Source organism: Lissotriton helveticus, chromosome 9 (assembly GCF_964261635.1).
Source record: "Lissotriton helveticus chromosome 9, aLisHel1.1, whole genome shotgun sequence".
Lineage (NCBI taxonomy): Eukaryota > Metazoa > Chordata > Amphibia > Caudata > Salamandridae > Lissotriton > Lissotriton helveticus.
The window spans coordinates 1,023,657,960-1,023,685,950 of NC_136070.1; the positions used below are offsets into that span (position 1 = coordinate 1,023,657,960).

Sequence of the window (27,991 nt, forward strand, 5' to 3'; positions counted from 1 at the left end):
CATTATGGAGTCTGTGCTCTGTGTTACCTATAAAGTTGAGCCCAGGATAAGGAAGATAATACAAGCAGCCATTGATTCTGGAGAGGTTTCTGCCTATGATACCTTTTTAAAGGAGCCTAAGAAAAAGGACATGGACCGTAAAAAAAAGGGTCCTGGCAGAAGCAGAAGCAGCAGAAGCTGAAGAGATGAAGAAGGAACTTGGTTTAGGTGAGGTTTCGGATGATTTCTCAGCATTATTTCAAAGCAGACAGAAAGACCGGAAACAGCAAATGGACAACCTTTTGGCAGACTTGGAAGCCAAGTACTGCAATACCTCTTAGAAGTCTAAAAAAATATCGACTCAAAGCATGGTTAAAAATGAAAACACTTTGTGGAACACAAGTGCTACCTGGTGGAGCACCATTCTGAAAGCCCTTCATGCTTAAGGCTTTCTATGCACTTAAAGTTTGTTAAGCATAATTTATTTTAAATACCATTTTAATTGTGTACAAAGGCTGAAATGATAAATAGCTGGACTGGATAGTCTGTCATGTATTCCTATAGGTTCTGAATCAATCCCCCTATTCCTGACCCTATTCTGGTTAAACTAACTATCAAGTTAACTAACAGTCAGACCATGAGGCAAGAAAAGCCCCCATGATGCAGATACCGTTATCTGACGCAGTCACACTACGGCACAGGAACGTGTTATCTGATTAGGTCATAACGCTTGAGATCTAATTAGACAAGCGACATTCCTCCAGCCCCTGATAAGGCATACGACGTTCTCATAACAAATCAAACCTATGACAACCTGGAAAATCCGTGCGGCCATTGTTTTGATTTCACAGAGAACTTTAGTAAAGAATGTGCTAACGAGCAAGTCGTATGACATCTTTATTGACGTATCTATGTCCATCCTTACGTCAATCTCGGCACCTTTAAGGTATAAATATTGCCGATCTTGCCCTATGCAAACACACGCGTGGTGACGAGACGGAGCAGCCACACTTGCCGAAGCCGAGAGCAGGAGCAGACCCCGCTGGCAGCAGCCCCGCCTTCCTGACGCGCTGAGAGACGCGCTGCTATCTCAAGCCGAGAGACCCAGCACCGGCGCTTCTGGGCAGCCCTCGCAGGCAGCCTGGAATATCGAGAGCAGAGAAAGAGATACCATTCCTCATTCATCCTAAATTCCAGGTACAGAACTGAATAACCCCTCACAGAGAATTCTTTAGTTATTCACTTGGCAAAAACAAACTTAACTTAAACTGTAACTTTCTATTCCCGCCCACGCATTAGACTTAGGTCAGGTACACGGGGTAGGCGTATTTAGAAACACCAGTTGAGTACGTTTAGTCAAATGTATATGTGTATGTAAATATATTTTAATCATTTTAAACATCATATGGCTCAGAAACCATATCAATGTTTTTACAGTATTATTTTATACTATTGCTTTTAATGTATGCACTTTACTTAACTATAAGTATTGCAATAATATCGATCCATTTCTCTTGTACGAGAAAAGAGACTGATCAATAAATAACACCTTTTTATTGAACACGCCCGTCTCTTCCTTTTCTCTACAATCTGATGAGACTAAGAATGCACGTACTGACTGAGTAAAATAATTGCCTTGTGCTCACACGACTCTCGAGATTGACTCTTGATTAGGGGAGAGCAAAGTTGTCATGTTCTATGGTTGTCAGAAACTAAATCCCTTCTTGTCTAATCAGGGAAGTTAATTCCTCCTTGAACATTCGAGAAAGTTTCTAGCGAACTCTGAGCTACGCTGGCAAACCCAAAACTTGACAGTAGTAGACCTAGTTAACGTCTGGTCTAGGCCTTTACTGCTGTAGGTATTATTCCAATGCGCAGAGCCTATTGGGAAAATAGGAACTACACTACATGGCGCCCAACGCGTTTGGAAAGGGCGATAAAACTAACGTAAGACATTTAGAGTAACTCAGTCGTGCTTTCTCACTCAGACCCCTTTTCCCAAATACTCCAAAGACGTCTGGAGTGGGTGAAAGGTAATATCCTCCAAAACCTCGCAGGAGGGAACTCCTATGTAAGGTTCTTGGTTTAGTCAACGTTGAAGGATACACTGTTCCAAAATATTGTGCATCTAATCTTTATTCCATTGAGAAACCTGATCTGCAAATAAACAAAATAACCTTTCTAACAGTAAAATGTCAGAAAGTGATGAAGAAAGAGAGGCAGTTAGATTAGCAACTGAAATCGCAGATGCTGATGCTACCATGCAAGCAGCAGACGCGGATATAATACTCATTCCGGTCATCAAAAGAAAATCTATAACTCTAAAACTTATAGAAAATGGACTGACACCTAGAGGTGGCACAGTCATATTCGTAATTGAGGCACACGAATATCGGCAGACAGAGGTATACTATTCATGGATAAATTTTCCAGCAGCAAATGCTGTAACAAAGTACTTCCACTATTACAAAATAGAGGAACCTCCTAATGAGTACACTCCTTTCGAGGAGGTGGAAGTACCACTCAAATTCCAAGAGCATTTGCTCTTATTTGATGGCGCCCTAAAACATAACAATCACATTACAAGGCTCGGTCCTTTAGGTAGACCAGGAGCAACGTGGCCGGTCTTGGCCGGATACACACCACACCCAGACATCGAAGGAATGTCTACAGGAGAGCTGTTAATACAGCTAAAACAATTACTAAAAATTCATAGACAATTAGTTCAGTATGTAATGCGGACTTCAACAATTCAGCCAGCGATTAAACTTCCACAGCTGACCCCTCACCAGGGGAACACAAATAAAATTACACCACAGAACATCCAATCCTGCCTAGGTAAAGTTCCGGCTAAACGGGAACAGATACCATTCTGGTTGGCACAGAAAATCACCCAAATAGAGGCGGTGTTTCCTGACACCACCTCGATAGAAAAACACAGGATTCTGACTATATGTCTCCCAATGGGAATCGCACCACACATAGAGGACTGTGACACTTGGGGTACAGTCTTTGCTTCCATCTACACAAAAACGCACGGTGTTCCATCCATTTCGGTGATACCAGATGTGCTAAAACAAATTCAAGATGAATACGGTCCAGAACCAGCTTTAACTCTTGGTATGAAATTACTGAAAGACTTCAAGCAGGTCTCGCCTATATTATTAGCCAACATAAAAGGTGAAGCAGCAAACGTGGCAATCCGCCAGAGGTTAAAAGAGACAGATATAGCAGACCAACCAGCTGAAATTGCCAGAATCATAGAAAAATCATATGAGGAACTAGGTAGAGATAGTTTAGGTGGAATACCAGTAAAACCGCAACTGACTGAAAGTCCAGAAAAAATATTTTTTAATAATAATTCACCAAAAAAGAACTGGGATGGAAACAAACAATCCAATCCAAAAGAAAAGAAATTCCAGTCCCGAGGAAGGTCTCCTAGGCGAAGGGAGAAATCTCCAAACCGAAGACAGAGGTCACCACAGAGTGACCCCTCTGGGAATAGATATAACCTTAGAAATAGGGATAATATTAAAAAACCTGATAGATATCAAGACATTGATACACGTCCCTCTCAATCTTTCCAGAATTCCTCGCAGAAATCGGAAAGAAGAGGACGATCAGAACAAAGAGAAGAGCACGCCAAGTCCAAAGACAAGGAACCTGCTCAACTAAAAAAGAAATTACAATTTCCAAAAAAGAAGGTAGCCAGTATCAAGGTAGTTAAAAATGCCGAGAATACTGAGGACACAACTGAAAAACGGAGAATGGGCTCAGACAATGCTAGACAGCGCAGCAGAGGTGAGCATAGCTCGCAAAGTCCTTATGAATCATCTGGAGACAGTGGACACGAATGAATACCTTCAAGTGGAAACTGCAGACACCAGAGTTAGCAAGCCCCACAAGATATACGAGATAACATTACGTATAGAGGGAGATAAGACTAGGAAAATAAGGGGACTATTTTGGGATAACCTCTCCAAGGGCTATGATATCCTTCTAGCTGAAAAAGACTGGCCACCAGAGTTTGTCAGGGAATGCCCTCATGGCGAACAAGTAATTATGCCTGCCTTCTCGAATCAAATCCCGATTCATAAAAAATACACACTTGCTAGAAAGTGGGCAGTGGCCTTAGCACCTGCCTTATATAAAAATCATGTAGGATGGGATGAGGATTCTCCTCCTCACAAAATCCAGTTAAAATCACAACCTACTGCACAAAGGCAGTACCCAATTAAGCAAGAAGCTAAAAAACAAGTAAATGAAATACTAGATCAGCTAGAATACCAGGGGGTGATTGAAACTTGCACCTCACAAATGAACAACCCTTTGTTTCCGGTCTCCAAACCAGACAATTCATATCGTCTAGTTTTGGATTACCGACACCTTAACACATGTTGCAAAACCTTTGCAGTACAAAACTCACACAGTGCTGCACTAATGAATAACATAGTGCGCAAAAAATACAAAACAACCTTGGACATCTCCAATGGATTCTTTGGTCAAAACATAGCACCAGAGAGCAGATATTTAACTGCATTCTCAGTAAATGGCACTCAAAAGCAATTCTGTCGGTTAGCCCAGGGGTACAAGAACAGCCCGGGGGTATTCTCAGCGAGAGTAACAGAATTACTACAACTATATGATAATGAAGCATTATCTTATGTCGATGACATTTACTTAACAGATGATGACTTGGATACTCACTTGAAAAGAGTGAACACCATAATACTTGGGTTCGCTGCAGAGGGTTACAAATTCAACTTTAAAAAATCCAGAATTGCCCATCTGACAGTCCTATTCTTAGGATATGAGTTATCAAGTGAAGGTAAAAGCCTGGCAGACAATTTCCTAGAGAAATGTGCCGTAATCCAAGCTCCTAAAACACTAAAAAACCTACAGTCAATTCTAGGCTTCCTAAATTTCGGAAGAACATACATTGCAAATTACGCAGAAAGGGTCAAACCTCTTTATGATCTAATTAAACCAGACTTTAAAAGATCCAATTGGACTCAAACACACACAGAAATTTTGAGATCCTTACAAACAGACATGCTAATTAAAACAAAATTAGAAACACGTGATAACACACGCAATCTTGTGATTCGAGTCATCCCAGGGAGATGCGGATTCACATACCTGACCTCTAATGAGGGAGAAAAGGTACCAATTGCATTCAAATCACACTTGTATACAGAAGCTGAACAGAAATTCAGTAATACAGAAAAAATCATTGTGCAGTTCAAACCGCAATAGCTAGAGAAAAAGACATAGCTGACGGTAGACATATCACAGTCAGAACAGCAGAATCAGCCTTTGAGGCACTAACAACACCGTGTAATTTACCAACAACAACATTGAATCCGGAATGGATACAATGGGTGAATTCAATCACAACGGACAAAGTATACTACTACTTTGATCCAGAACTTGAAGAATTAAAAAATCTAAAATATGAAAGGACGTATCCTCTGCCAATCGACATTCTGCCTCTACGACATTACGCCTGTGTAATCTATACAGACGGACATGCTCAACCCTCCGTTTGGGGAGAACATGCATACAACCCCACATGTGAGATTACAAAAGAAGTGTGGCGCGGAGGTAAACTAAGACCTCTATTAACAAAATCGCACTCAGTAGAAACTAATTCAGAACAACAAACTGAAATAATAGCTTTGAAAATGGCGCTAGATAATGCGGATCGCGAATTCCCGACACTTATAGTGTCAGATTCATATTACTGCGTCAAAGCATATAACAAGGATTTGCAGACATGGATTCAGAACGGTTACAAAGATGACACAGATGCACCAATAAAGCAGAAACTGCTCTGGGAACAAATAGCTCTTTTACAAAAAGAACTACCAAAGACTCACGTGACTCACTCACTGAGTCATCAGCGTGATGGCGTTCACGTTGTAGGGAATTCATTGGCTGAAACAGCCGCAGCGGCAGCCACTATACCGGCTCCCGTAGATCGAAAAAAGCGTACATTAAAATACATTGACGGTGAAACAATGCTGGCGGTGAAAACGTCATCAAAAGGCGACTGCTCAGCGTTACCGATCAACTATCCACTCAATTATACATACATAATCGATGCAAACTCCGTCCCTTTTGCTCGAATCCCTGGAGTGGGGGATAGAGTGATTCCAAACATGGACAGGAGAAGCTTGTTAATCGCAGACGCACATATGGGCGAGGGTCTCAGACACCTCAAACTGAAAGATTCTCTGGAAGAATTACAATCACGGTACTGGTGGCCAGGCATGAGCCTGCATTACACCATGTTTGTAAAAAACTGCCCAAACTGCAACAGAGATCGCAGTGGGGAAAGAAACAGTTTAATACCTCGTCGTATCAAGGCAGATAATATCACCAGTAAAAAGCAGGGCTTGCGATTAACATATACAGGCTAGTTTCCACTTATAATGTCGATCCTCAGCACTCGGCTGACGTCCGGACTGTTATACAAAGATTTGCGAGTCTAAATGGCATATACGCTAAGAGCATGTTACGTTTGACCATTGTTTTCACTCAGGCCCACCAGCCTGGGGGGAAACATGGCCGAATGAGCACAATCCAGCGGGAATCTTCTCACTTCATTCCTGAGGGTACGGGATGGTGTAAAGAAAAAACCAAGGCAGAAAGCAATCTATAATGGAAAGGATATTAGGTTCGGGAGCTGGGTGGGTCAAACATCTAATAAGTGTCCAACGTAGTCTAAATAACTTGCCAAGAAATTCTCTGAAGGGATTCAGTCCGTACGAATTATTATTTGGAACTAGAATGATAATCTCTGACCTTGATAGTCAGACTTCAGTGGTTAAAGAAAAAAGCTTTGATGTCAAAGACCGTTTGGCTATTTTACAGGACTTAAACAAAACAAGAAAAGACCTGAGCAACATACAGTTGAAACAACAGCCAACAACCACTGAAGAACCACCACCTGTCCCAGCAAGACCTGTCTGGATTCCAAAAGTCGGGGATCTAGTCAGGGAGAAGATCGCGGTAAAGAAGGAATTTGGGCCTTCTTACAGAAAAGCAGTTCCTGTCTTGTCTGTCAACGGGACAAGATCAGTTGTACTACCGCCACTTGCTGGTAAAAAGGAGAACAGAGTTGTATCCATCGACCTGGTAAAACCACAACATGTGGCCGATAACAAACAGTAGGCCAAGTGGACTCCCAATAAGTAGCAGAACACCAAGGTTTGCTACCAGTACAGAGGTCCTAACAAAGAGGCTCATCACATTCGACACGCCTACAGAAGCACAACAAGGAATATGCAACAATGCAATAGAACTCAGACCTCTGACAACCCAAATAAAAACATTTAGCAGAGACACACCAATCTACAATGAAGTACCAAATGACAATGCAAGAAACAAAAATCCTGAAGCAATTGGAACAATTGACAGAACTGCATCCTGGTACTTCATCAACTTCGATGATTCCTCTGAAGGCTTCAGTGAATCAAAGACACAGCCATCATCAAAATCCTTTAAAGACAAAGCTAAGGAACTTTTGAACCAACTGAAAGAAACATATCTGATTTCTCCATGGATTGAATTTTGGGTGGGTTTTGGTGCATTTATCCTCATACTTTGGCTCATCATGGTATTTACTTTGGGACGCTTCATTGAGGAAAAATATGCTAAAATGGACACAGCAAGCCAGAACATCAACTTGGTCCTCAAACCACACACATCTTCACACGTCGAGAAAAGAGAACTTTCTTCAGCCAACTTCACAGCCAATCCTATACCTGGTGGGGTAGCCTGGGACAACACTGACTATGAAATTTATGGTCCGGTCGAGATCCTGAAATATCCACACCAAATCAAGTTCTCCTTGAGTGACTTTGCAAAACCAAACTCATTTGCTGATGATTGGGACTTCGAAAGCATTAACAACATGATGTCTGATCTAGTAATGTCTGCTAAATTTACAAAACACGATTATTTGCAAGGTTCTACAAATTATGATAGTATGTATTGCTATAACCACTATGGTAATCATTTTTTGCATAAATCTGCACAACCTAGAAATGTTTTAAATTATAATCAATGGGAACATTGTGCAACACCTCCAAAAGGGAGCTCAAGAACTGTTTACGACAAATATTCATATTTTTCAGGTTTTAACACAAGTAATGCTGAAACATTTTATTATAAAATGTCAAACAAGACAGGGATGAAAACCATGATAACCAACACAAAGTTGATATATTCAGATTCATTCTTCGAAAAAATGAATACTTTTGGATTTGATTATTGGGACAAAAATGTTGATTTGAAAAGTGTTTGGGGTACAAAAGATTGGCAAGTACAGGGTATAGAAGCTTTGTTTAGAGCCTGCATGATCCCAGAACAAATGATATTTTTAAATGACACTGTTCAACAAACCACCTGTCTTGGCTTAGCCAAAATCAAAGATTTAAATAAACTGTCTATTCCAAAGCCAATAATGTTTAGCAATAACTCTGATACAGATGAAGAGATAGACGTAAACCATATATTAAACCAAAACAGAACACATCCTGCTTGGAAACAATGGTTGATCTGGCCCACAGATACAAATAACTGTCAAGATAGATTCCTGAATAAGACACAGGGTTTCAAAATGACCAGGCCAGACCCTAGATATCCCCAAAGACATCACCCAGGGATAATAACAACCTACAGTGTGGGCAAATTATGCCTTCAATGGCTACAAACTTCCACACTGCCCGAAATTAAGCAACACCTAACTTTACTCACTGATGGTGCTGACTTGCGTGATTTCATAATGGGACCACGCAAACAGCGTCAAAAGCGTTTCATAGCAGCCTCTGTATATGCAGCATACAATGAGGCCTGGAAGGTTACTCAAATTGAAACAGCAGAGAGAATACGGGAAATTGACGTATTAATTTGGAAAAATCACTTTCTGTAGTGGACAATGGGTTAATGACTCTGTCCTCCAGAATTTTTTCTTTGGACAGCATTGTGTCGTCAGCAATCGATATATTATCGCAAGACTTACTGTTATTACAACATGGTCAGTCACAATTGCGTTCTATTGTACAGCTTGGCTGGACGTTGCAAAATCTGCGTTCAGGCTATGTGCCTTGGCGTTTAATCAACACAACGTCACTAATCCAAATCTTTAACCTTACTGATAGACAAATCGGTATGGCGCAAAAGGGTGCTGATTATACAATCTTGAGCATTGAAAAACTAGAAAGATTACCAATGACAATGTCAGAACGACCTGTCAGTGAATGGATAATCCACGGAATCATAAATATTCCAATCTCAACCTTCAGGTTTCAATACTGCCAAAAATATATACAGGCTGGCATGTACGAGAAATTGGGAAAGGGGTACCTTAAAACAACTTGGAACCTGCCCTATTCACATGCATGTGTCAGTAATAAAGGACAGAAAGTGTTTCTTAGTGGCAACAATTGTGCTATGTCACTAAGCGGCACGCTTCTGTGTAACGGAATTAGTTTGCATGGAGCCTGTGAAGGGAATTCATACAACCTTTCATGTCACCAGCAAGGCGCACCTGCAACTGAAATAGAACCATTCTTTCGAAGACTCTATTCGAATAGATACTTTAAGCAGAATGAAAACAGTGCTTCTTCAGACGCCGACAAGGCTCACGTCATCAAAAGAAACGTATGATCTACAAGTCGCAAGGACGACTGCAGAGATACATACATTATTATCAACTAATTCCCCCGTACATTTCGCGGAAATCCTGAGCGAAATCTTAAATATTTCTGATACCACTGGGGTCTCAAAGGTATTTAAGACAGTATTTTCGATGGCATTAACACCATTCAAAGCCATACTGGGTATTTTTCCAGATTTCGTCCATTCGATTTTTGGCGGACTTCCCCTGATCCTGGGACTAATTGCAGGAATCCTATTCTTAGTCCTTATTTTTCGTTATGGCAACCCATGTCACAGATCAAACTCTCGCGACAATGGAAGAAACGATCCTAGCCATTGGATACCGGGACCGGATATCAAAAATCCTGGGACTATCCCGGCTTAGAGACCTGAACATGACTTGGTTTCTATCATTTCGACCAATGTGGCAAAGATGTGTTTTACCTGTATTGAGATGTCTGCTATGCGGAGAAGAATGCGTGTTAGACACCTGTCTGACGCTACAATCGGATGCGCCAGTGGATGCGGATACATTGTTGGTTCCTACCAAGGTTCACGCTTTGTGCTGCCCTCAAAGGCTGCCAATCCTGATGACGGCATTCCTGGAATCTTCACCACTACGATTGAAGAGTAGTGAAGTTCAAGTTGAAAGCAGCATTGAACAGGTACGACCTTCTGTCAGCAATGCGATACAGAATGTCAATGCAGACAATCATGCGCACGAATGCATGGTTACCCCTATTTCCGACTTAGTGGAACTTTCCCATGAAGCTGTTGACAGTTTTTTCGAAAGCCTTAATGATATGATGTTCTCTCCGGAACAGAAATAGAGACTTTTGAGCAAGCTCGCACACGGCGTTCCCTGAATTCGGCCTTCAACTTTAAAAATAAAGTCACATGAACAATTCTTCCCACCAGTTCACGGACAACAATTTTTTAGCAGCCCCAGATTATTTTTCACAAATTTTTCGGGACACTTATCTTCTGCTTAAAGTAAGAAACTATTCCTAGAGAACTAAGATTTCTATTTTTAGATACTTTATAAACTTTAGTTGCCCGCTGGTATGTTCACAAATATTTTATTATGTGATGAAATGGTCTCGAACTTTCTTTCTGTATAGCCATATTAAGAGCCATTTCATGTGTATTTCTCATATACCAAATAAGCAATAATGTCTACAAATGCGTAGCATAGCTTAAGTGCATACAATATATATGACTGCAATTTTTCAGTATATTTGAAAATTTCTAAATGCATTTATGTATTTTGGGGTGGTAAGGTATACACTATACTCTATAGTATGTTGTACTATGTTATACTATGCATAGATTAGTAAATATGATCATAGTTAGCGTGGAGTGGGTGTCATGTATTCCTATAGGTTCTGAATCAATCCCCCTATTCCTGACCCTATTCTGGTTAAACTAACTATCAAGTTAACTAACAGTCAGACCATGAGGCAAGAAAAGCCCCCATGATGCAGATACCGTTATCTGACGCAGTCACACTACGGCACAGGAACGTGTTATCTGATTAGGTCATAACGCTTGAGATCTAATTAGACAAGCGACATTCCTCCAGCCCCTGATAAGGCATACGACGTTCTCATAACAAATCAAACCTATGACAACCTGGAAAATCCGTGCGGCCATTGTTTTGATTTCACAGAGAACTTTAGTAAAGAATGTGCTAACGAGCAAGTCGTATGACATCTTTATTGACGTATCTATGTCCATCCTTACGTCAATCTCGGCACCTTTAAGGTATAAATATTGCCGATCTTGCCCTATGCAAACACACGCGTGGTGACGAGACGGAGCAGCCACACTTGCCGAAGCCGAGAGCAGGAGCAGACCCCGCTGGCAGCAGCCCCGCCTTCCTGACGCGCTGAGAGACGCGCTGCTATCTCAAGCCGAGAGACCCAGCACCGGCGCTTCTGGGCAGCCCTCGCAGGCAGCCTGGAATATCGAGAGCAGAGAAAGAGATACCATTCCTCATTCATCCTAAATTCCAGGTACAGAACTGAATAACCCCTCACAGAGAATTCTTTAGTTATTCACTTGGCAAAAACAAACTTAACTTAAACTGTAACTTTCTATTCCCGCCCACGCATTAGACTTAGGTCAGGTACACGGGGTAGGCGTATTTAGAAACACCAGTTGAGTACGTTTAGTCAAATGTATATGTGTATGTAAATATATTTTAATCATTTTAAACATCATATGGCTCAGAAACCATATCAATGTTTTTACAGTATTATTTTATACTATTGCTTTTAATGTATGCACTTTACTTAACTATAAGTATTGCAATAATATCGATCCATTTCTCTTGTACGAGAAAAGAGACTGATCAATAAATAACACCTTTTTATTGAACACGCCCGTCTCTTCCTTTTCTCTACAATCTGATGAGACTAAGAATGCACGTACTGACTGAGTAAAATAATTGCCTTGTGCTCACACGACTCTCGAGATTGACTCTTGATTAGGGGAGAGCAAAGTTGTCATGTTCTATGGTTGTCAGAAACTAAATCCCTTCTTGTCTAATCAGGGAAGTTAATTCCTCCTTGAACATTCGAGAAAGTTTCTAGCGAACTCTGAGCTACGCTGGCAAACCCAAAACTTAAGTCTAGTATCGACAGTAGTAGACCTAGTTAACGTCTGGTCTAGGCCTTTACTGCTGTAGGTATTATTCCAATGCGCAGAGCCTATTGGGAAAATAGGAACTACACTAAAAGTCATTTTGCTTTGTTGCATATATCTGTATAGGGGAACATTTTAGTTGGCATTTTGATTGCATCTGTACAGCAGCAGAAGCATTTTGACACAGTCACACATAGTTACAGGTTAATTTGTTCATCTCAGTCTGATGCAGTGCAAATCTTTTTTATAAATAATATTTTTTAAATAAATGTTTGTAAAATCTGGAAGAAAAAAAATCCATTTCCATTCAGCAAGTCAGTTTCCAGCCGTGCGGGCCGTCTTCTGCGGCAGATTATCTATCAGAGGGAGCACTGGAGTGCACACATATGCAGGTCATCGGTTGCATGGCCACTTGGGCCTCTGCGCTGAAGAGCGGCTCTCCATCAAACCCTCCTCATTCTCCTCTTCAGTAGTCTCCTGGCCTACTGACCCGCGCGCCTTCTGACAGACAGAAGAGTAGGGTAGACCCTGACACTGCATGGTAGATGGAGCCTGGTCAAAAGTCCTCAAACAGAGGTCAAGGCTCTATCAGTCTTACTGCTTGCCTGTGTGAACTACGACCCTCATACTAAACTCACAAAAGTAAAAAATACAGTGCCTTGCTATGTTGCAGAATGTGTACTATTCGTGAGAGGCTGCTGGCACACTCTCCTCTCTCGCGCTGTAGGCTCCAGTGCATCTACCCCTGACTAACTGACAGGAGAATGGGCCTGCTGTGCCCTGTATCGCAAGGTCGAGGACTTGCGGAGAACGGGACTTGAAAGTCCACACATCACACACACCCAGGGCTTTAAGTGGGCCGGGTCTGGCCGCTGCTCTGCACTAGTAGTTTTTAAAAGCAGGTGCCGGAACGGGTCCCTATCAGGCTCTCCATTTTTACCCTCAGGGTGAAAAAAAAATGCAGCCGTTACTGCTTTAGATGTAAGTTTAAAGAAACTCGTTTTACGGTTTTATACAGTGCAACCTTGGAGCGCTCTACATGAGCTCCACTACACAAGGACATATTCATGTTTTGAATCAAACATAGGATGTTGAGGTGAAATGAGGTTCGAACCTGCTTTCTAAGCTTGAAAGGCGGCAGTTCTAGCCTTACGCTGCAACCTTGCAAACAAGAACTGAAACATTTTCAAACAGATATACAACAAAGTTACAGTTGTTGCTTATTTATCTTATGCAATTTACAGCCATTGACAAAGTCACAGACACTTAAAACATGCCTATTTCACAGTGTAATACTCTGCAAAATCAGTTTTTCATTGATGTACTGCTGAAAAGGAATGATTACGAGTAAAATAAAGTGCCACAAAAATGTCGCAAAATTTCTATTTTTGTGCCGCTAAATTTCTATTTTTGTGCTACTAAATTTCCAAATCAATTCCACAATATCCTGGGGGGTCTGACTGGGCCAGTGAGCAAACAGTAAACGTGGCTGGCTGAATAGGAAAGTCCTGGAGCCCTCTTCTACATCAGGATAAAAGAGCGGTCCACTTGTATGCCTCCACTGGAATTACATTGTTTTCATTTTGCCATGGCTAGAATGGTTATTCATTAGTGGCTGCTTCCATGCGCACCGGAATTTTTAAAGAGGAGGGTAGTGCACAAAAGATTACGAGGCGAGCTGCGGGCCTACTAACAACATTGAATATGTGTGGCCTCTTGCAAATTAAAGTCACTAAATGCCCAGATGTCAGCCATTGCAAAATAACCGGGCTGTGCTTTTACCTAAACTGCCCAATGTGTCTTTCACCCATACATGCCAAGATTTTGCAATTGGGAGGAGGGAGATTATTAAAAGCGTGTAATGGATTTTCCCCACTGACTTACATTGAAGAAGAGGATATTTTAGGCGTGAGAAAGACATAAATAAAGTCGTTTGGCATAAATCTGGCCTGTTGGTGTGTAAGGATTGATTCACCCCGGCAGGGTTGAGCTCCCCTGCCTGGAGTGGAAAGTTCCGTCCCCGTCAACAAAAAATATCTGTGCCGATATTTCAGGCAAGATAATTGGTCAGCATTTGAACCAATAGGGTTACCTAAGACAGTCTGCACCGGAAAATTCCAAAGGCTTATGCTGTGGAGTGAACAGAGAGAAACCTTAGAGATTCCTCACACTGCTACTTGACTCAAAATGTGTCGTCTTTGCTGTGACTGTGAGAAACACTTGGAAAGGCGAAAATATGTTTCACCTAAAAAAGGAATACTTTTGGAAAAACATGTCAGGTTTAATCCAAATGCTGTGCAAAGATTTACGGGGACATCTTATATTTATCGTTTCGCTTTCACTCTTTACTTCTTCCCTTATCTGCCTGCTAGTCTTTGAATTAACATGTTGGGGGTTTATATATATAGATTAGCATGTAAGCATTGTGTAGAAAAAAACTGCTGTGGTTTTACTTCTCGGCACTGCTTAACAGAACCCTTGTGCAGTGAACTAAGACTTTTGCAGAATGGCCTCTTTGCCTTATTAAAATCGGTGTAATCGCTGTAGCAGTTGACCTTTCTGTGGGCTGTGAAGTCAACCTTGAATGTCCACGAAATCATTATGCAGCTAATTCCAAAATGTTCTGATGACTTTTGAATTTGATGATGGATGTTGGATAAAATGCCTGCAGGCACAATCCCGTCAAATTCCCTTTCTTCCCCCAGTCCTTCGATGTGAATAATAACCTTCTTCATGTAACATTTGCAACTTCAAGTTTGCTATTGCAGAGCTCTATAAATATCAGGCATTAATATTTACCAGATTTACGGCGCACATTCTGCCAACCTAGAAATGAAGAAACAAAGGGCCTAATTACAATGTCGCTCGGAGTTGCCTCTGACCGACACCGTTTCGTGGAAGGAACTGCCCGGCCATAGGTTGGCGGTTCCGCCCATACAATTAAAATGCTGAAACTGCCCGCCGCACAAGATCCCATTGAAAAATGAAAGTTTTTAAACATCCTACATGGTGCAGGGATCTTTAGGGTGCACTACAGGTGACACCTCAGGGCCAAATGCAAAGTGCCAGGGGGGAAGGGGGCCCTGTTGGGGCCTCCCAAAGTCATTTTCTGACAGGCAATCTATGTCGGAAAGGCCGACATGGATTGGCTTTCAGGAAACCGGCATCACAATCCCTATGGTGGAAACGTCGTCCTAAGGGATTATGAGGACTTTCCAACTAGCTGACGAGCTCCTTGAGCCCTTCAGACTGGTGTAGAATTCCCCGGCCAGTTTAAACTCCAACTGCTGTAATCATAACATGGCGGTCGGACTTTAAATCTACTATTTTGGTCGGAAAACCTCCGACCAGCTATCAGAGGCTTTCTGACTGACATCGTAATCAGGCCCATAGACTTGACCCATGAGAATTCAATTCTAGGACCTGCATTATGTGTCCAGTATTGAACAGGACAGTTCAATACTGGAATAAGGGAGCACTTAAAATATGCTCTTTATTTTTTAGAGTTAGTTGTACGGTTCATAGTAACCCAACGGCTAGGGTTACATTTGTGAAAAAATGAGTGCCAGGGCTGTCGTCAATAGTCACTGCTGCTTGTACCACCCGTTGCACCTGCCAATACTCCCGATAACAGTACCAAACAACTACTGACTATCACAATCGTATAAGTTTGTGAATTCACCCTACTCAAGGCCCCCAAAGCAATAAGGATGGCTTAAGCTGCAGTTATTAGTCAGTTTTAATGTGTATTGAATTAATAAACAACTGTTGTGCTCATCTCTAAATTAGACAGACTGTGCCACCATGTGGTAGACTGTTATAGGTGACGATGTTGACAATTAAGTGCTGGGGCAGAGCACCGGAAACCACCAGCACAAATAAGCACGATTTGTCCAGTCCTTATGTTACTTTAGCCATAAATTATGATATTAGTGTTAACTTATTATTGAAGCAGAAATCACATCAGACAATGGTGTTACTTATGTTTTTTCTACATTAAAAGATGAGGGGCTGTATCATGAAGAGCTGCTACACAGGATCAGGGCAGAGCAGTGAATGTGATTTAGGTGTTTGAGGCTTCTTAAGCTCATACATATAATTCGATATTTCTTTGAGTTAATGCATGAAATGCAGACCCCAGAAGTCGGAAACAGTGAGGCGGGATTGTTTCTCTCTGTTTCCCATCAGTTTTTTCTAAGTTCATGCATATATATTCTTTTGAAACTTTACAGCTAAGGGATATATACATACATACATACATATATATATATATACTAGCGGCCCGTCCCGACGTTGTCCGGGTATAAAAACGAATGTCTGCAATGGTTGTAATAGGTATGGACAGTGCGCAAAGACCCCCGAACCGTCCTGGCTTCTACGAAGGCTGAGCGTGTGTTTCCCCTCCCTGAAAGCGACAGTGTGCAAATGCCCCTGAGCCGTCCCGGCTTGGTCGCTTGACGTACTCCCCACAGACGGCGTGGTGCACAGATACGCCACACATGGCGGCAACGTCCGACGGCAAACCTTACTGAACACTACCCCCCGCTTTACAATGCAGCATGCGTCTCAGAATGCACACGGCCACAACAACGCTGAACAGCACGCACACCTCACGACGTGCACGAACGCTAATCTCACTGTGATAGGACGCTGTTCTCAGGCTGCAGGCGTCTCCATGGGTTACAATGCTGAATGGTTAACGCACACGCCCACCCTCGCAGAACACACCTGACGTCGTGCTCAAACGCTTTTCTCACGGTGATACAACGCTATTCTCATGCTGCAGGCGTCTCAGACGTTACAATGGTGAATGCTGAACGGACACACTCACCCACATGCCCACCTCAGAGCTGGTGCTACTTCCAAGGGACTACTTTGTCAAACAACATACTTTGCCCTTCTAAAGTATATGTTTTGCTGGTATATAGCCTATGTCCATCTGCCTTGCCTCACCTTTCCAATGCTGCATGCGGCGCTCCTGTTGGCGCTGTGGTTCCGGAGCTTACCCGCCTCAAAGGTGTGGTCTCTCTCTTTATTATATTAGTATGGATATATATATATATATATATATATATATATATATATATATATATATATATATATATATATATATATATATATATATATATATATATATATATATATATATATATATATATATATATATATATATATATATATATATATATATATGTGGATGGAACCATCACCATCCTTTTACCGCACCCGCCAGAAGAGTGCAGCAGCGCCATGATGGAAACGAGCGAGCAGAGCCCCTGCATACACGCTGAGTACTGCCAACCAGCCTCAGGGTAGGAGCCGACCAGGGCAAGCATCCAGCTTGCTAGTTTGACGGGCATATATCCGTCTGCTACTCCGCTATCGTGAGGTCGCCTGGTAGGCGAGGGGAGACCACTCGTCCGCCTTGATCCACACATGGGGCGCCAAGACTAAACAGGACTACCAGTCCCATCAGGCACTGGGACATTTGGACTGCCCATCAGGGGCGTGCCATGATCATTATCAGGGCTGGTACCTGCATTCCCATCATCAGTTCGCCAAATCCTCTGAAGAGAAGGCGGGAGCCTTCGAAACGCGTCAGGAATTCCACGGCGAAATGGGATTGAATCACTTTCTCTTGAGCTCCTCAGCTATTTAAGCACGCTGTGGCAAGAAAGGCGAAGTTTCTCCCCGCGAGTGTGACTGTGTCTTTACACGCGAGCGCACATATATATATATATATATATATATATATATATATATATATATATATATACACATATATATATATATATATATATATATATATATATATATATATGTATAAATTGCCTAAAAGTAAAAGACAGCCGTATTAGTCCCTCTTATTGAAGTGAAATACGTTGTGTGCAGATGTGTTCATCCCTCACAGTGAAGCTAGCCAGTGGCTGAAATGGGCTGAGCCATTGCCATATGTGGTAGGTTATGACACAATACACCAATGAATGAAGATGGTGGCTGTAGACCAATGGAAGTAATTATATGAAGTATACAATTTTACTAAAATCAAAGGGTCTGTGCTAACACCAGACCAAAAAATAGGCGCTCCGCTCTGTGCACAGCCAGAACATCTCTTCATGATACAGCCCAGGAAGTTAGCATCAGCTTTTTTCTTGTGCTAACAAGCATGGATCTGAAATGCAAAGAAGTGCTAGTACTACATTTCTTGTTTCTAAAATGCTACATCTCAGGGTGTACGAGAATTGTGGTAGAGGGTAAATATTCATTTTCCACTCATTTAGTTCGTCTTTTTCCATTTTCTGTCATTTTCTAACTGTGTCTCACAGATTTATCTTACAAAGTCTTTAGGGCCCACTAAATTGGCAAGATATGTTTTTGCCACTGACAGCTCATGTTGCCTGTGGGGTGACAAGTATGTACCCTGGCAGTACCGATTAAGCTTTCCGTCTTTATGAGGAGAGTAACTAGGGGATCAGTTAATTTGACAATCATAATACCTGTTGTTTACCGTTCCTAGTATTGACAGACCTGTTGTATTAAGTTTTATGTACAAAGGGGCCTATTTATGACCCAGTTTGAATCGCTCTTGCACCACGCAACGTAGTGCAAGAGCAACGCAAACCTTACATGTGATTTATGAAGCGACGCAAGGACACTTTTTGTAGCCCTGAGTGACTCCATAATTCTGGAGTAAGGCAATGCATCACAAATCGCTGCATTGTCTCATTCTGCCTTGGGAAAGCATTCCATGGGCATTGCGTGGGTGTTCCCATGCAACTCTCATAGTTTTTGAGACATTCCCAGGTTTACCAAAACTTGTGCACCTGGGAACGTGCCAAAAAGAAATGCATTCTCAGGTATCTTTATTTCTACTTGTTACCTCCTCTTTCTATGTGTGTTTCATTCGGCAGCAGACACAGAAAGAAGAATATGCCTCTGAGGATTATTTTGTGCTGGAAGGCGATTTGCTGTGCTGCACTGCATGGCAAGTTTGTAAATAGACCACAAAATACCCACAGACCATAATTTTTTCTGCCCCAAACCTACTGGCCAAGGAGGTACTTTGAGAAACTTGTAGAAGTCAGTACTGATCTGACCACACAGAGGACTTCTTTTTTCCAGTAAAGGTTCAAAAGGTCATTGAGGAGTGTTGCCTGTACAACTGTTTATAAGATGCATTGCTAATTATTGGATGGTGGTTCACCAACCAACATTAAACCCTGGTCAGTTCCCATAGTGTAGTCACACTAGACCCATTTAGTATTTATTTATTCCGATTTTTTATAAACCATTTAAGGTACCCTTTTCGTTAATTCCGAGGGTTGAAGTCTGATTGTGAGAGGTGGAAACCTTGTCAGATGTTCTTCATTATATGTTATGCTCAACTATAAGCAAGTTAAAAAAAGTTTGTTTTTTATGCATTTCCTCAAAAGTGCGGAAGTTGATTCACCTCTCATGTTTGGTTTTATGACCTTACAAAATTAGTGTGTGCAATATTGTGTGTGGTTTTTTTCCCCGCAAAATTTCACAAAATCCCATTAAAAGTTTATGAAGTTACACAAAATGTTTTTGGGTCACATCTCATCTCACTTCTTTTTACAGGCGCATGCACTTCATATAAAAAAAGTTGCACAAGATACTGGCAACAGACTAGTTCAAGTAGAAAATGTCTCTCAGTGAGACATTTTTCCATACAAATTAGCCACCCGCTGGTATTTTCACAAGACTTTTTTTATGTGAGTTGTGCACATGCTTAAAAAAGGTATGCAAAACCACTAAATGCAAAATGTCAAGAAATTTTATTTTTTGATCCACAAAATTTGAGAATTTCATGAATTTATGCAGCATAATTAAAATGTCACCCAGGTCTGCAGTGCTTAATTTGAGCTGGTGCTTTCCGGTGCTCATCACCGGCACCTAATTGTCAACACCCTACTTGGAACAGTCCACCACATGGTGGCGCTGTTCATCTAGTTGAGAGATGAGCAGAACGACGGTAGTTTAAGACTACAATATACATTAAAATTGCTAATACCGGTCTACCCAGCCATTCCTTTTGAATTGGGGACCTGGAATAATCTGAACTGTCGCATTTACATGCAAGAGAGAGGGTTAGTAGTTGTTTTGGCTGCGAGGACAAGGGTAATGGGTGGTGCGAGCTACAGTGGCCTCCTGGTCAGAACCCTGGTACTTAATATTTTACAAATTAAACACTGGTTTGCACAAAATCTATGACATAAGCTTTACGACATTTAGCCTAGCGGTGGGCAAACATTGCATTATGCTAGCGATGTCAGAGAAAGTCAAGGAACTTCATATTTCACAAGTAAAGCATCATTTTTTAATCCTGCTCATTAAGAATCTTTATTGAAAACGTCAGGCTGCAGCACGGTAATCGAAAGTGGTGGACAACAGCCATATACACAATGCTAATAAAGCTACCAAATGATAGTGGCATACTTTTAAATCAATGTCAACAAGACAGGCCATGGGGATTACTGGCATCACATCCACCTGTAGCTGCTCCTAAATTACTCCAATGTTGGCACACTTTAGACAGTGTCTTTAGTTTGTAAACTTTTGGTGTTGTGCTACTGATCACTTTTCTGTACCTGCATTATTCTTATGTGGTGTCTAACTAACCCCTGAGATAGTGCTTAATCAGGCAGGCACGGGTGCTTTTGTTTCTCAAGCTAAAGTCATTAAGTCTGGTATTACTATTTATTCCCTTAATTATCTGGCTCTTAATAACAACAATTAACTATTTATATCTATTGATCTTGTCCTCTGCTGATTCATCTGTATCGCTTGTAGCAGGGAATAGACAACCGAAAGGCCTCACAGATAATCCAACAAAGGTTTGTACCGTTCTAAGATGGCGGATATGTGGGTGCAGAGAGAAGCAAGGCATTCTGACTGCTGGCTACATTCTGATCACCTTACCTGAGAACGAGGTGACTGTTTTCCTGTACCCGGAGAAGCTGTCAAATCTTGATATCGGTCCAGTCACTGGACTTTCGTTTCTCGACTGTCTGCTGAGGGCCTGTGGATGGAACAGACAATAACACAGCATAACAAGAAAGTCTGGTGGGGCAAAGTGCAGGCACAGACATTGTAGCACGGTATTTAGACAGAATATTGGAAACAGAAATATAATGGATCAGAATATTGTGTCAAGAATATAGAGGACACAAAAATCGTGAAGGTAAGTTTCTAAAGGTAAGCAAAGTTTTGCTATAAATAGCTCCATATATATGTACCATGATGGTATATATATATTCAAGGTATGCAAACATGGAGTTAAGAATAGTAAATCTATACTTATCTATTTGCACTTACCTTCTCGATATTTTGGTCTTCGTAATTTTTGACACGATATTCTGTCCACACGATATTTCTGTTTCCGATATTGTCAGTTATCCTGTAACTGGGAAGCAAGCAACCACTGCAAATATAAATGTTGTCCACCTTAAAGGGGAAATGTGATCAAATTCTTGGAATGAGGAAGAATTTAATTATTGTGCATCCAGTATTTTGAGAAAACCAAGCCAGCCAGCTACATGAATCAGCCCGTCAAAGCACATAATTCAATGATAACCACACCTGTCAATCACACTGGCTAATTGAATGCAGACTTTCTCCATCAGCCACCCATATTGCATGATTGAGAGAGTACAGTCTCTTTCCAAGAACTAAATGGGATGAATAGAAAAACTCCATCATTTTATTTCATTAAACCAATAAACCGTGTGTCACACGCTGTCGGGAGTTGATATGACCAATTTTCCCTAATGCCTATTCCAGAGAAAATGGCTTGAAGGCCATTTGTTCAAAAACGGATTAACTTCATTAAATGGAGCCTTCGCGTCTTCATAATCTCACATTCTTAGAAAAACACTCAAGCAGTCATGGTCCTCTAAAGGGAGAACTAAAATGGATACGGTCGTAAGAAAGCCGCTTGCTAGTGAAGGCCAAGAATTGATTGTTTTTTGGTACTGTTTATAAGATTTATTTCAATGAGGTGTCAATACCATTTTGTAAGTGAAACGTGTTTTTAGCAAACTGCAGATAAACAAAATGCAAGTACGTGGATATTTTTATTTTACATGAATTACAGTATGATTTTTGGCAATTTGTACTCTTCACCTGCTTACACCGGGAACAAAGACTCAACTGAATTTTAGTTGAATTACTGTAGAGCAAAATTGCTCTCTTACTAGACCCACACCATATTTAGCAGTATCAAAAATATTTTACATAGTGGAGTCGGCAGTAAGTGCATACTTAGGGGCTTATTTAAAATGTGGCTGCCAAATCACCACAGTCTACGCCTTTCTTGCAATAGCCAGGCTGCCAAATTTAAAACCCGTTGCCACAGTAGATGTTTTCCCCCTGAAACGGCCCCCAGGTGCGTGGTGGGAGCTGCTTTGCTGGGAAACACCTTATTAGTAGATCCCCAAGCCCTTACGGCCTTGCAAAACTGTTGACACATATGTTAGTCCAGAAGATGGGTGCTAAAATTGGAGCTTCATTTCTAGAATCCACTTAACAAATGTCAATGTATTGTGAGTTTTTTTCCATGCACAAGGGGGATATTTTAAATATTTTTTCTGCCCAGGATCACCAAGGTTTCAGTAGTGAGCCCTGACAGAAGGGATGCGGATGAAAATTACGTCAGTGTCCTCCCATAATTGGGCATTCCATCCAGTGCCACTTGTGTTGACTTTAGGACCGCCAAAAGGATGCTCCCGAAAGCAGAACTCTGCCATTAATAGCACTGCAAACCCTTGCCCTCAAAATGGGGGCAGTGCTTTTAACTGGGGGATGGATAGGGCCGCTGTCAGTTTTTAGTTGAAATTCAATAACTGTTGTTCTCAAAATGAGGACCCCAATCCCAATCACTCACTCCTAGCCTATAAGTGGGGCACAGTAGCTGGGACAGTTGACCAAAAAGCATTAGTAACCTATTTGTGCTGCTTTTATTTTAAGCAGGTATTCAAGTGCCTATGTCGAGTGTTAGAAAGCATGAGGAGAATCAAAAGAAAAGACAAAAAAGTCTATGTTCTTTTCACATTGAGCCCGAGGTTGGCGTGCCTAGTCTCCTATTCTCTTTCCATCTTGGGGGGACCATCAGTCATCACAGAAAAAAGTGGGAGACCTGGCATGAGAACATATGATGTGAGAAGAGAGTCATACCAAACACAACATATAGTTTTCTGAATGATCTCACCATCAGAGGGCCTGATTATGAGTTAGCTGAAATTACGAGTCGGTAGGTATTTAATGCATTCAATAATCATCCTAAGCGTCATACACCTCAACCTTTGTTAAATTTTGACAGGTCAAACCTATCAAAATTTGAGGAAGAGCATACAGTATTTACTATATCATGTGGACCTTGGTGTGTTGAACACCAAAATCAGCCTGTAATGCCCCACAAACTCATAATTGGTGCTAATATGACACTGATAAATAAGGTGTTATTTATCAGGGGCGATAAAAAGCACCTATACTCGTAACCAGGGCCTAAGACGAAGCTTACATCACTCACAACCACCTTGTTTGTGGTCTTGAGTGTGCAAGAATTCGTGGATAGCCCTGAGGCAAAGATAGCTCTATCCAGGCACAGCCGTGCAGGATGCAACACAAGTCTGACCTGGATATGGAGAGAACAGTCCCTTTGACAATGTTATGGTACATCTTTGAAAGTATATAAAGTAATAAGGAGCTGAATCTTGCATCCTCCAGCTAAGCTGTTGACCCTTGGAACTCTTTCACTGGAAAAGCATTTAATGCTGAGTAGTATATCATCCACAAACCAGTATTTTAAAATAAAAAAATGCCGTGCTATATAAATGAACTTTTCCATGCATTGACAGATCAACAAAAATGCATTTTACACTTTTCAGTTGAGAAACAAAACAATATGTGCCCTAGTTTACCTAAGGTTTCTCAGAGAATCCTTTGTCTTTATGATATGTCTGCTTTTATGATTAATTAATTTTACTCTGAAGTTGTGCTAGTTTAGAACTGCAACAGTTAGTAGTAGACATACCTGTTTCATTTGCTTTGGTGTCTCCTGGAGATAGCGGGGAGTTGTTCTGATGGTCCGTGTTCACCCTTGACTGCTGCCGTCGCCTGGGTGAGGTTGTATCCTCAATGTCTAAGTCAGGCATCTGTGTCACACAGACCTTCTCACAGTCTTTGTTGTAAGTCACTGTGGCACAGTCTTTGGTAGATCTGCCTGAGACCTCCTCTCCCACTCCCTCCTGTTTTCCTTGTGACTTGATGTTAGTCTGGCCCGAGCCCCCCGGCTGGTTGCCATTAGTCTGAGAGTACACATTGCTGACCTTGGCTTTCTGCTGATCGTCCTGGCTGCTGTAGACCTTGTACCGAATCATGAGGATGATGATGAAGACCAGGACAGAGGCCACAATGATACCACCAATGATAATGATCATAGTTCCTCCAAGAAACTGGGTGTGGATGGACCGACACTGGCTGTATTCCTGCTGGGTGGCAAACTGCACACAACCAATGGCTCTGGTGGCTGTTAGGGAGGTTATGCCATCATTGTAGACCGCCAAAACACACAGCTCATACTCACGGCCAGCCACCAGGTCCTTGACCAGAAAGGATCTGCTGGAAGCTGGAATCATTCTGGGGAAAAACAAAACAAGTTTATATCCGACGCTTGGTTACTCACAAAACACTATTACTCTGTATGGTCTAATATAGCATTTGGGGAATACTATGTCCAGAACAAAGCTCCTGCCTCGTTCCTCTATTTTTCCCTATTTGAAGCCCTCATTTCTTCTTCTCCTGTATATGCTCAGCACTATGTGGTCAGGTCATAAGGTGCTATACAAATGATATCATTTCGTTGGACGGCTTTGTAAGTTGTCCATCGCCTTTAACAATTGTAGCAGGTTGTTGGCTCTACTACACTGTTGTCTCTGGTTTTGAAGTACCCTTAAAAGTTTAGATGTAGAGAGCAGATGGATGTCCCAGTTTAGTTGGGAAAGAGTGATCCCCATCCTAGGCTATAAGTAAATTGGCTTAGAACCTCATCAGTTCATTACAAACCATCCGAAGAGCTAAAATGTGCTGCTGAACAGGTTACTCGATAGGGAATCTGTAAAAGAGGTAGCAATACCCAGCCATTGCTTATAACACAGCAATAAACATAAACAACAATGCATAGCACCATAAAAGCAGTGCCTGCTGAAAAAAACATTCCAGATAATGACACAACATTACTGTAGATCTACACCGACAAGAGGAAGCCTCAAGGTTAGGCAGATTCATACATGCAATAAATGGCCATAGGCAAAGCCAAATCATTGAGACGTGAGCTACAAAGTAAATACTTCCTTTGAAATTTCCCAAGGAACACACATGGACACTCATTACGAGTTGACAGTAAGGTGGGGTGCAAGCTCTGCAGTCGTAATACCCAGTACCATGCGGTAACTCCCTGCCAGTACAGTGCAGTTAGGAGTTAAACCCAATGTAATGGGGAACAACCTGTGCAAACCTGGTTCTACACAGCATAAATCTGCACAGAATTCCCAGTTCAATGGAATTTAACTCCCTTTTACCTCTTGCTCCGAACGGGTGGTAAACGTGAGCAGGGGCATAAGGGGAGGGGTAGAGGTACAAAGGTCTGGTGTGGCTGGAAAACAAAGAATGGCTGCTCTTGCAGCCAATGTTTAAAAAATAATTTCCTGGCCAGTATTTATGGCCTGTAAAATTGGTTCTGGTAATCCAGCACCATGAAAATACTGACCCATTTGTGATAGGGCAGTGTGGGATTCCATATGGGAATTCCACTCCGCCTGACTCTTATTGAGGGCCGTAGGCAGTCAATGAGTTGACGATCAGTGGTGTGCTTATCAATGGTGTGAGTTTCATCATCTTCAACAGCATCTGCCTACTCTTAAAGGCAGATGTCGCGGAAGATGACGAAAAATGGCAAAGCAATACTTTTCTATACACCGTCTGGAGTCGTACAGCTTTACAGCCTTTCTGGTGGCAAATAACTTCCTGCCTTGCCCGGGTTCTTTCCAGGGAGATCCTTCTAGATACCAGGTTGGTTATCCTCCATAGTACTGTGGCGATCAGGGGGAACAGGTACAAGCAACATTTATTGTTCTTGGGCTTTACCTTGGGTAAGCGAAACATTTCCCTGAATTGGAAGGCAGCCACACTGCCGCTAATCGGGTTTTGGACGAAAACACTGGGTTATTGTATGGGTGCAGAGGTGGCGGTATTCTGGGCATGTGGATGCCCCCCAAAGAACGCTATGATAAGGCAGATGTGGGCAGAATATAGAGGTATCATGCTGGCAACTGTGCAGCCTGTCCAGACACAGCCGGGCAGTGAAATACAGACATATGGCACAGAACAGTGAGGATGCACCGTATCTTTTTCCAGTGTATCTGTTAATGCTCAATGGGACATGGGGCGGATTGGATGTGTGTGGGTCGTGACTGCCTTGCTTGTGGGGGTTGGTTTTGTCGGTGACATCGAGCCTTCTGATGTTCTTGATGCTTTGCTCATGTGTAGGCTGACATAGCCGTGATGTTCTGATTAAAAACAATAAAAATCCTTACCAAAAAAAAGGCAAAGGAATAGTGTGACTGTTGTACCATGCAAGCACTGGCAAAGCCAGCAGGTTTCGCCTTTAGGACCTACTGCTTTTTAATCACACTGTTCAGCATCAGCAATACGCTGTGCAGCATGGAGAAAAGCTAACTAAAAAAGCTGTGAAAATAAGGCTGTGTCATTTTATAGCCTTGCACACGCTCTATTACAAAATGACAAAATCACAATATTTTCTATGTTTGAGATGGATCAGTACTTAAAAAAGAGAGAAGTTATTGCGAAAAGGCTTTAAAGGTGGGTAGGCGGGCATCAATATTTATAATAAATGAAAAAAAAGACACCAGGTGGAGAGGGTTAAGCAATGCGGAAGAGGTGGGTAGACGAGGGTAGCAACGGGCAGTGAAAGGGTAGGAGGTGAAAAGCTGCACTTGACATAGAAACACATGAGGGAGTAAGCAACATGGGGAGAAGCACACAGGGCGGGGGGCAACATGGAAGGGATCCAGGGGAGAAACACGTGGGTGAACGAGAGAAACACAGGGGCAGATTTATGAGGCACTTGCGCCACGTTTACGCCGCTGTTGCGTCACGCAAGGCGGCGTAAACGTGGCGCATCCCTACGAACGATTTACAACGTGATGCATCTAGGCAGATGCGTCACGTTGTAAAGCCCTGCGCCGCTTGTGGGCGTTCCGGCGCAGGGTGGGCGTTCCGGGGCAGATACGCCTCGCAAAAGTGGCTGAGTGAAATCTATAAGATTTCACTTAGTCACTTTCAGGCCAATGCTGCGTCAAAAGCCTGCGCCTGCTTGAAGCAGGCGTAGGTCTTGACGCAGCATTGTTAAGATGGGGCACCCCCGAGCCTTGCTGGAGCTGCGTCGCACTTGCGACGCAACTCCAGCAATGCGTCACCTTTACGGCACAGATGCGTCACGCATCTGTGCCGTTTTTGCCCCATGGTGCGCCGCATTATAAATGCGGCGCACCATGGGTGGCGGAGCTGTGGCGCACTGTGGCGCACATTAACTGGCGCATCCCTGGGGATGCGCCAGTTAACATAAATCTGCCCCACAGAGTTTAGTCGAGGGGAGAGA

General features: G+C 42.1%; 1 protein-coding gene across 1 annotated transcript in view; it reads right to left on the bottom strand.

The window, feature by feature from the left end:
• The window catches only part of LOC144782158 (leucine-rich repeat and fibronectin type III domain-containing protein 1-like protein), a 397,349-nt gene that overhangs the window by 27,842 nt on the left and 341,516 nt on the right, over window positions 1-27,991 (bottom strand). The window contains exons 3-4 of the mRNA XM_078661335.1: window positions 24,347-24,951; window positions 21,235-21,334 (exon numbers count right to left, since the gene is read on the bottom strand). Of these exons, the coding sequence (XP_078517461.1) occupies window positions 21,276-21,334; window positions 24,347-24,951 (664 nt within the window). The 3' untranslated portion in view covers window positions 21,235-21,275. The remainder of the gene's footprint in view (window positions 1-21,234; window positions 21,335-24,346; window positions 24,952-27,991) is intronic.